The sequence below is a fragment of the Haliotis rubra genome, unplaced genomic scaffold (genome assembly GCF_003918875.1).
Source record: "Haliotis rubra isolate DU_JTF1 unplaced genomic scaffold, ASM391887v1 Scf17, whole genome shotgun sequence".
Taxonomy (NCBI): domain Eukaryota; kingdom Metazoa; phylum Mollusca; class Gastropoda; order Lepetellida; family Haliotidae; genus Haliotis; species Haliotis rubra.
In genome coordinates, this window is record NW_025765669.1 from 1,903,351 (window position 1) to 1,914,957 (window position 11,607).

Below are 11,607 nucleotides of genomic sequence, written 5' to 3' on the forward strand. Positions count from 1 at the left end.
ACTCTGTTCATGTCACATCACTTCTTCACTCTGTTCATGCCACATCACTTCTGCACTCTGTTCATGTCACATCACTTCTTCACTCTGTTCATGTCACATGACTTCTTCATTCTGTTCATGTCACATCATTTCTTCACTCTGTTCATGCCACATCACTTCTTCACTCTGTTCATGTCACATCACTTCGGCCTTCCCTCCTTCATCGACCAAAATTCCGAAATACCGTTCAAACGGCATGGAAAGTACTATTCATAATATACAATTACAGGGTAAGATGCAAATGGTAAATAAGCCAATAATTCTTTATTTTTTCTGACAAGAACCGGTCAGTGGTCCTTTCTTATGTTCTATAAAGTAATCCATTCCTGGCTAAAGTAGGGTGCATGGTTCAACATATTGCAGTTGTGGATCTATTCAGTTACTGTATCAAAATAGTAAAACGGAATCGTTGCTAAACAGCCTTTTTCCACGAGGTTATCAGTTGCCAAATGCACAAGACAAATGACACTATTAAACCACCAAGCAAGAGAATGAACCATTGCCTAGTGCACTGACCTCCGTAGCAAACGTTTGAGTCTGACTGAGCTACCTTGGCGTCATACATCTTCCCGATGATCGGAGTCAGACATTCAGACACAATAAAAGACACCATGATGACAAAGCCCCAGTTTCTACCATAGTCTTTATGTCCAAACGCTGTCAACACTAAACCTGCACCTAGAACCCACATGACTCCAGTGGCTGATCCAATAAGTCCAGCAGCTATTATAAGAATCGCAGGGTGTTCGGTGGAGATCAACAACATCGTGTTGGCCAACAACAATGCAGACACTGCAGCAAACATCACGGTGTAGATACTTCGTTGATCGTTGAAGTAATTGTAGAAAATACCAGAGAATAAAGCACTGCCGCAGATACATACACGACTTGTGATCATTGTTGGTGTATCGAAATATTGAAGGTTGACACTCTGGGTGATAACGGGTATGTTGCTGTAGACAATGGTGTCGGTTGCCATACTCAATGAAATTATCCAGAGTACTGCATGAAAAGATGCCGTCTTCAGGAGTTTCAATATTGGAACATGTTCAGACATTCTTTGAGTCATGAGTGGAATGTTTTCTTTTAAGACATTATCAGATGATGAAGCTGATGATGACGGTGATGATTTGTCATCATAGTTGGAAAGATCAGCATCAGACCTGTATATTTGTTCACTTGGTTCACACTCACTGTTTAACTTAGAGTCGGGAAAAGAATAACACGTGTTGATAGAAGGGTCTTTCTGGTCATGTTCTTCAGAAACGTCATTCTTGTTCCCAGAAATCAATAAATCTGTATCCCTGTTGAATTTAACAGTTTCATTAGATTTATCATCATCTATTTCATGTTCATCCATTTTATTTTCCGAGCAAAAGAAATATTTATATTTGGATTTCGGATCGGCCTCATCGTCGCTTGAAAAGAGTTCATCCTTGGCCTCATCAGTTGTACACATTGGTTTGTTTTCTTCCAGAGTATCACCATCAGTTGCATCAGGGATAGTTCCGTATGTACCTATCTCCATTTCGATTTCCTTACCATTGTTGGTATCAATAGTTCCTATGCTATCATCCGTCAACAGACATATCGCTAAAATATCCACAGTCACAAGCATTATCATCACGAACAAAATATAACCTTGAAAGTTTTGCTTCTTTGGGTCTTCAATCTGATCATTCCTGAAATATACGTCATAGATTAGGTGAAGAAAACCGGACTCCCAAGAAGTGTGGCTTTGTAAACACCCATCAATATCCCCCTAACTCGTGGATCAGCTTTTCGTGCACCTGTCGTCCAGGTAACGGTGAATGTCACGAAGCTACCTTGACCTGCAAGTTGAAGAAGTACAAGATTTTTATTAAATAAAAGACTGTACATTTAAACGTAAAACTGAAAAAGCGTCTTCTTTGGTGGTACGACACACTCAACACTATACCAGATACATTATTCAATGACATGCTGTGAATAATCGAATCTGTCTCTCTCCCACTCACACACACTAAGCGAGTCTGGACCAGACAACCCAGTGATTAACAGCATGAGCATCAATCTAGCCAAGTGGAATACGATGACCTGTGTCAACCAAGTCAGCGAGCATGACTACTCGATGTCGTAAGTCGCTTCATAGGACAAGCATCGGTTCCAGAAGACCAGTTATTGGGCATGTTTCGAACCAACGTCTTGAGAATCCCGACAACAAAGGCTCATAATCCTTTATTGAACGAGGATGAGTACTGTACATGGAGTGACTGCTGATACAGTGTAGCTAGAGTAAACATACTTGACCAAATCTCAATTATATGTGATGTGAGCAGTATCACTGTTCAAATATATTGAACAGATATTAATGCACAAGACAGTAGTTCCCTATTCAAGACATGGCAGCTATCAGATGAATGGTAATAGCTCACCAGCAATGAAAGCAAAAATAGTCATAAGCCACGATTTGTCACGGAAGAAGTCAACTGTGACAGAAGCGATGTACATCAGTCCAAGGCCTGGAGTGGTCATAGCTATGCCAATCAGCGAGGTCCACTTGGGTCCTATTCTGTCCAGCACGGCCCCTGTGTACACTCCAGTACCGAATCCAAGTAGAAATGAGGACATGACGAAAGACACTGAAACATTGCACATAGAACATGGTATGTACTCTTCTATGGTTCATCATTATTCAATTTTTATCTTACATAAACACATAATATATACTCTCCCAAAAGAACGCATCATGAAAATAGCAATTTCATGTAGCAATAAATTAAAACGTGATTCATTTTACAAAAGGTTTTGCTCTGTTTATGAGTCCTATGGTGTTTATGTTTTGAAACATCACAACAAAACGCACCATCCGTAAAATACCCGTATTTAACAGCATGATTTTACCCTCGATGTGTGTTTATGTTCCCTTTATGAACATAAACAAACATCCAGGGTACATCAACCCATGGGCCCCGAGGGACCAGTGAACAACGTATTTATCTTACCGAACACCTTAATGTTAATTTTGAATGGTTTGAAGCACGGGTACAGATCTTTTTGTAGCCATCGCTGGATTTTGCTGACAAGAAAAACAGATTTAGAGTTATCTCCCTTCCATCGATTTGCATTCGCAAAACATCGGTAATTTCCGTACATCATAGGTGATTCAATGTTATTCGAGATAAAGAATTACTACTACGAAGTACCAAATGCCATTGACAGCGGGGTACATTGAAATGTACTTCGCTTGTAAGCGGGGTACATTGAAAATAATAGAAGAGCGCTCAGCCAATCAGAAATCGACATTTATGTGTGAGGTAAGATAAATGTAGATTTGTCTCTGTGTGTATTCATGGAGGGATAAATGATGTAAATTTTTAAAGCATTACACAGAGTTCACCATGACTTCTTATATATTTATGTTCTTTATTCATAGAGGGATATGCAATGTGCACACACACACACATACAAACAGCAAACACGCACGCACACACACCTACATACACATCCATGCATGCATACACACATGCATGCACTCATACATACGTACGTACGTACATACATACATACATACATACATACATACATACATACATACATACATACATACATACATACATACATACATACATACATACATACATACATACATACATACATACATATATGCCTGCACTACAACGCTATTACTCATCTTTCTACATTTAATTGGCTATATCCAATTTCAGTAGGTAAGAGTTAAATGTGAGTAAAAATTGTCGAATCAATCAATACATTATACATGAGTGGACAAATCTATAGACTAGAACGAAACCAAAACAATTACTAATTCGTTATTGGTCAATTATAGATTTTAAACTATATTGATCGGTCCTAATGACATGGGCATCCAGTTGAATCGTAATTAAAATACTTACGATTGATTAGATCGATGACATTTTCGATCAGACAGGCTTTTTACCTGTTACAACCGTACGGAATAACCTATGTCTGCAAGCAAGCACACACATCAAAGTCAGGACGAAGACGGGGCTGCTCCGATGATACGTGTATATAGCTATAAGTAGTGTGGGTCAAATACAGTTAATAGCATTTATACCGAACACGCTTATAGCGATATAACGAACGGTTCACTCCCAAAAGACAGAGCTCCCATAAGACAGTGAGTGAGTGAGTTGGGTTTTACGCCGCTTTAGCAATATTCCCGCAATATCACGGCGGGGGACACCAGAAATGGGCTTCACACATTGTGCCCATGTGGGGAATCGAACCCGGGCCTTCGGCGCGACGAGCGAACGCTTTAACCACTAGGCTACCCCACCGCCCCCATAAGACAGACCTCCCATAAGACAGACTCAATGAGTACACTAATTAGCTGAGCCATGCTGTTCATCCCAACGTAATTAATGAGCTGACCCAGAGTCACTAAGAACACATTCCTATCTCTCCTAGTTTACAAGTGAATACATTGTGAATATTATAGTCTTTAATACCACAAACTAAAGCTATAATTACCAATTATCATAACACGTATCATTGCAAAGACTCTGTGACAAATCACAAAGACTGTCACAAATCATAAAGGTTCTGTCGCAAATATCACAAAGACTCCACTCTCACTGTAACCAAGTTCCCTACCAGTGCCACTGATGATGTTGAAGTGACTTTCTAATAAGTGTTATCTGTGAACTGACAAACATATGATGTAAAATAATATGGTGCCTGGTATCATATGCTTGATAGGTACATGTATATGAATTATTGTTTTTGATAATATTCACAAGTAAATGTGAAAACATATGTTGATGCAATTTAAAAATTCTTAATTTAAAAATCATAATTCATTACACCAATTGATAAAACTATAGTTAATACCTAATGTTGTCTTTTTATCTGGGCACATACCATTATTATCAAGGGTACAGCTTAATTAAGCCTTATGCAACCAACCATAAAATGGTTTTTTTAAGCGGTCTGTCTTTTGGGAGGTCTGTCTTATGGGAAGATACCTAACGAACTGGGTCTTTTCGACCATATGCTGTGAATGTTAATGGAAATGCATATGACCAACTACTATTGAGGATCCCTTTGAGGTCGTCATAACCGCAGTTCGTTATACTGTTTGCAGTTGTTTTTTATTCTTTCAGTGCGATATTTCGGTATGAATGCCAGCTGCTTGACCGGGAATTTTGTACTTATATTAGAGTTCATTTCCGTTTCAAAATGTCATTTTTCATCCTTACTGAGATGATAATACCGTTTTAAAGTTTTAATATATACGTCTTGTGGTTTAAGAGAAGATTTAACAATTTCATTTTGTCTTCTTCTATTTTTTAAAGTGTTACATTCACTGTCATCCGCATATCTTAATCCTATGTTTCAACACATCACGCCAAAATGTGTGCTTGCAAGGACCCGTTTATCTTAAGAATTTTTTTTATTATAAACTCCCTTAGAAGTTGAATTTATACCATGAACTGATAATGCACCCTTGAAGAACAGGGTTAGAATTTGTCATCAGAAGCCCATGCTGGTCGGAAAGCGCCCTACTGGTTCGGGTGGTGAGGCTCGCTGACTTGGCTGACACATGTTATCGCGTTACTAGGAGATATCTTTTTTTTACAGTAGATTTTGTACAATACCCTGACAATGCTATGACGTCATGAACTTTATGGCGTCACAATGTTAAGTCGAATGGCGGTATCATGTTCAGAGATGTATATTTTTCATGAAAACTAATGAAGAGTGATTTTTGATGATAAATAGAATTTCACCCTCGTGACTTCTGATATATGTAACTTTATCAACTCGTGTTGATATAATTGATATCAGTAGACACTTGAGTGAGATTCTCTATTAAGCAAACTAGGTCATAGGATAAGGTGATCTGCACATATTCGAGAGTATCTAATAAATGGGATCGTTCGGCAAACGATCAGTTTAATAACATATGTACATACATAAGTACTATGTCACAGTGAGCCACCTAACAATAATTAATTCGCTTGAATAATGAATCATCAATTATGGGAGTGTATAACAACTTATGGCAACCATGGACCGTTATGCCCGGAGGCCTCAATTGCGCAGATCTCTAGATAGCAGTAAATAGAAGCGACAAAACCCTTTCCACATCCATAGAAATCTTTGCCAAAAGCAGAATCGATTGTACAATTGTGACTATATCATGAGCAGATATTTGTTTCAGCAGAATTACTGCTGTATGATGTTGTTTGTAAACAAATCGGGTTTGAACCAGACAATCCAGTGAATGTCTCCATGCGATACGATGTCAGAGCATGTGTTTATGAATCACTATGAAATAGCGATGATTACCAGGTGTACGCCATAAGTTGAGCGTATCCTGCCCAAACGGTGGCACCAGTTAATTCAAGACCTGTAGTGTCCATGCTATGTACACACAATGGTTGCACAGAATGATAGTCATATTTCTATATATTTCAACTATAGCCAAATTATTGGTTGAACAGAGAGCAAAGACCCCCTTAATTAGATACGATGAAACCTAAGCAACCTAGTAAACAAGCCTGATCCTCCTATCCATGTCCCATCATTCCTATGAAGATCCGGGTTAAAATAATTGGTCTTCAGTAAGCCTCGCTGACTTGGTTGATGCATGTCATCGTATCCGGATTGCGAAGATCGATGGTCATGCATTTGACGCGATGCTATTGATCACTGGATTGTCTGCTCCAGACTCGATTATTTAGCTGTCAAATAGCTGGAACACTGCTGAGTGCGGTGTTAAACAATGCAAAAAACAAACGAATTCTATCCCGGAATCTTCAAGAGGTAAAATATAAAATACATATGGGTATCCTGAGGCATTTCACCGCTAATGGTTTCAAAATTGCTGAGACATCCGTGTAATATTTACCTTCAGTCTGTGTATAGTTGAACGTTGCTTTCATGGCTACCAGTGTTACATTTAAGGTGTAGTAACTGCCTACGGTAAACTGTCCCAGGAGTACCACAAGGGTCGCACATGCACCCTTCATTGTTATAGCTGACCAAAGAGAGGGGTTTGTCATTTGTAGTTGGAACCTGGAAAAAAACACTCAGGTTTGAATACGGACAGAATATTCGGGATGCAGCTGGGGTAGAATGGGAGTTATCGTGGCGTTCAAGATTACTGCTTTACACAAAGATATTGGGTGACATATGTTCACTAAAAGTAACAATTAATTGGTTTCTGGCGTTTAACAAGCGCAAATTTTGTCCCGAACTGTCTGCATTAATCTAGCATATTTTCATTTGCGTTATTTGTGTTTCCTGCTTCCCTCAGATGCTGTACCTACGTTTGATGGATGTACCCATCGATATCCACGAAAGAAATAGTCACACTTAATACCGGTGTGGCAGGATTAAATCACCCAACTTAATTTCAAATCTTGATTTATTCTGGGTTTTTTGATAGAATCACTCTGGAGTGACTTAATCACAGAACTGACACAGTCTAGAGTGAGAGATCCTAGAAGGATACTCTCTAAGGTGAAATGACCCTAGGATCAAAACCTTCCCTTCTCAGAATACCTTCGGTATTTATTCATCTAGAAATATAATAACTCAATACATGAACAAAAGCCACAATAATTATCAACAATAATGTATTATGAGGTGTGGATGTGAGTGGTAGTCACACGTAGGCGAAACATATATTTCAGATAAGAAATAGTTTGCTTTTTAGTCCCCAAAAGTAAATGAAAACCACAAGAGAGAGAGAGAGAGAGAGAGAAGAGAGAGAGAGAGAGAGAGAGAGAGAGAGAGAGAGAGAGAGAGAGAGAGAGAGAGAGAGAGAGATAGAGAGATAGATAGATAGATAGATAGATAGATTTATAGATAGACATAGATATAGATATATATACTGGCCACATAAAGAAACTGTGCACACAGAAACTATAAAGATAGGCAGACAGCGTCTTTCTACATAAATAAAGGTGTGAACATAGCAAGTATTGGAGACAATCAAAAGCTCATGCAGGTGCCAGGCGACGTGACGTCATTGATGGTGGCCTATGGACTTACAATATGTTACTGCACGTGCAGCCTGTGCAGCGGCACACAACATGTGAAATTGCTGTCACTGTCGAAAGCTTGATCTTTGGTCATTCAAACGTTCACAAATTCACATGAGAAGTCACATGCACATCATTCCAAGATTAACATCTGCTCAACGTCATGAAACCATTGGAATGGTTCGAGCAGGCATGAGCAAGCATGAGCCAACAACAGGTGGCAGCACATTTCCAATGCCATCGTAACACGATATTTGCATTGGTCAGGCGTTATGGAAACAGTAATGACGTCGCCGACCACCCACGTTCTGGGCGTCCCCGAGTAACGACGCCAAGACAGGACAGATGGATTCGGGTGACTCATCTCAGACACAGGTTCCAGACGGCAGTGACCACGTCCCAAACCATTCCCCAGGCCTTCAATGCTCATTTAGTAGCCTCTATGCGTCGACGATGCATTGCTGTGCTTCACGCGCATGATGGTCAAACCCGTTAATGACTTTGTGACTCCGACATGTGACCCTCTACTCAATTTTGAACTTCTGACGTCATCGTTACGGATATTGTTCATGTTCTTTTGACATGTTGTTGTGGCCCAATACTTCAGCTTATAAAGTGTCTACATCATTTCGTCTTTTCTGTGTTGTATTCCAATGCAGAAGGAATGTTCTGTGTGCACAGTTTCTTTATGTGGCTAGTACATTAGTTTTTGGATAGATAGATAGATAGATAGATAGATAGATAGATAGATAGATAGATAGATAGATAGATAGATAGTACTTGAATGACAATATGTTAAACTGAACTTGATCTTACTGAATACGTACAATTCTAATACAAATTACCGAACTGACAAATGATTAATTTTTATCAGAAAAGCACTTTATATATATATGCTTCTGTGAGTGAATGAATATGGTTTTGCGCCGCTTTTAGCAATATTCCAGCAATATCAGGGCGGGCGACACCAGAAATGGGCTTCACACATTGTACCCATGTGGGGAATTGAACCCGGGTCTTCGGCGTGACGAGCAAACGATTTAACCATTCGGCTACCCGCTTCTGTGCAGTATGGATTGATCATATATATTTTGACAAAAACGTTAACCTAAATAGCAAATTTTTAGTCCAATTTATTATTTTCATTTGATGTTCCTGGCTCATATACGATTTTATGTACAACAATTTTATGGCATTCATATATAAGCTGAGAAAAGTGGCTCACAAGTAGTAATTCCGTGGTTTTTTGGTGACTAAAAGGTAAATTTCACTTTCTTAAAACAAAAACTTTATATTTTCCTGTTACGATTAAAAACCTTTGTCCATTTCGATACTCTATAAACATTTTATCTATATTCAAGACCAGCTGGTGATTTGCGCATTATTATCATGTCATAAGCAAAAACAAATAGTAAATAGAGCATCACGTCCTCTACACTAAACGTCTATTGCAATCAGAAATCACTGATTTTTCATATTTGATATCTATGATATCACCTTGTCGTTATCCATAGTTACATGTGAGTGCAAGCGATGGGACCATTGACAGGAAAAGTCGGAAGTATCGTTACCATGCCAATACCATATTGCTAATCTAAACCATTGCTGATATGAATTATATTAAACATTGATATATGTGCACACTTAAGTCCTGAAATATATAAGCATGTGAATTAGTTAACAAGCCAATTGTTTGTCCACGTTTTCAAAGATGTTTCATTATGCTAAATATATTGATGTTACAATACTAAATTTTCAGTGCTGATTATAATGCACATGATATTTATTGCAGTTTCCAAGTTAAGGGTTATTTTGGAATGAAATGATGGCGAAATTTGAAACACTATACTTTTACGTCAACATCTAGTAATGAATAGTCCTTATGGATGGATGTGTGGATGGATGGATGGATGGATGGTGGGTGGGTGGATGGATGGATGGATGGATGGATGGATGGATGGATGGATGGATGGGTGGGTGGATGTATGGATGGATGGGTGGGTGGTTGTTTGGGTGTTTTGGTGGATGAATGGATGGATGGAGGGTGGGTGGATGGATGGATGGGTGTATGTATGTATGTATGTATGTATGTATGTATGTATGTATGTATGTATGTATGTATGTATGTATGTATGTATGTATGTATGTATGTATGGGTGGATGGATGGGTGGATGGATGTGTGTGGGGGTGGATATACGGATGGATGAACGGGCGGATGGATGATGGATGGATAATGGATGATGAGAACAATTAAGGTGTAGCATCTATCGGTGACGACAAAAGATTAAGAATGAAAGTAAAAATGTTCTAGGTGTATGGTATTATCCTCAGTGCGAAAGAGAACAATGCAGTAAAATCAGCCTTTATCTCTTTGTGCTGATGAAGTGCTGTGTTATGGGTTTATGATGCGACAGAGAACCATGCTACACAATCAGTCTTTCTGGTGGAGAGCTGCGTTAGTGTGGCGCGCTAATGTACAACAGAACACCAACACGACGAACAACGTTGCTCACGCCTGTATCGGCCATTAAAATACGGATATGATGTGGCAATCCTTTGATGTTTGACAGGTAGACGCTTTCCTTTATGGTAATTCATACTTGATGATACTTGGTAATGAAACCATACGATTGAAAATTGCTGCAATGGCAATGGCAGTAACAAACTGTTGCAAGTGTTATCAAAGCGTAACTTGATGAACCCAGTCGTCAAAACACAGCAAACTAAAGCTCACAAACACAATTATGATACCCTGTTAACTTCACCACTATCGAATAAACAGTTCTCGTCTGTTTCAGCCACATCATACCACAGTTTTAACCAATCTAATGTCTAATATCTAATTGGCATTCGCCTTTAACTATGTCAATTTCGATGTTCTACACACAGTTGAACGGTAATGAAGAGCACAATCACAAACTGCTGTTACAACGTGAACATGCATACACAAGGTGTTACTTGTTTATACGTGATATGTTTGTAACAGAACCTACCTGATACGAAAAGGTTACAGTATCAAATGTACTGGTAAATGCTGTGGGTCAGTCTGGTCAAACTATGCGCTGATACTACGGAGCTTCTGTATACGCATCCCTAGTCCCACATGGCGCTCGACCATTTGGTCACGTGTGCATAAATATACGTGAAATGTCCTGTGGCTGTAAGCAGCTGTTATCATATATTATATATTTTTATCAAACCATATCATATATTCATCTAAATCCTACCGACACAAAATGCGATGAAATGGATAGTCAAGGTATAGGGAATAATATATAATATAGACTCACCTAAAACACTCACTATATGTTATGTATATATATGGTTACAACGGAGACTGATGTCTCCGCTAACTTGGGGGAACCAACTGCAAACCTTATGCAGATGATTTGCACGAGGATCATGCATCAAATTGCTGAAAAGCATGTGCAAATATCACGTATGTGAACAGTTGCGTTTTGGTGTAAACTTTTTATACGAATTCGCCAATTTTCACTGATTTGTATCATTTATTAAATTCATGACAATAATCTTTTCAATGTTTTACAATAC

The 11,607-nt window shown here is 38.8% G+C and overlaps 1 protein-coding gene across 2 annotated transcripts; it reads right to left on the reverse strand.

Moving 5' to 3' along the window:
• Nucleotides 1-288: 288 nt before the first annotated feature.
• Nucleotides 289-11,159, reverse strand: LOC124272427. Of its 2 annotated transcripts, none has more exons than XM_046707593.1 (4): nt 11,049-11,159; nt 6,917-7,083; nt 2,454-2,660; nt 289-1,871 (listed from the first exon to the last, which is right to left on the reverse strand). In XM_046707593.1, the coding sequence occupies exon 4, from the start codon at nt 1,661-1,663 to the stop codon at nt 452-454; it is 1,212 nt and encodes a 403-aa protein (XP_046563549.1). In that variant the 5' UTR covers nt 1,664-1,871; nt 2,454-2,660; nt 6,917-7,083; nt 11,049-11,159; the 3' UTR covers nt 289-451. Both variants share the same exon structure in this region, with proteins under 2 accessions (XP_046563549.1, XP_046563550.1).
• Between the last annotated feature and the right edge of the window lie 448 nt (nt 11,160-11,607).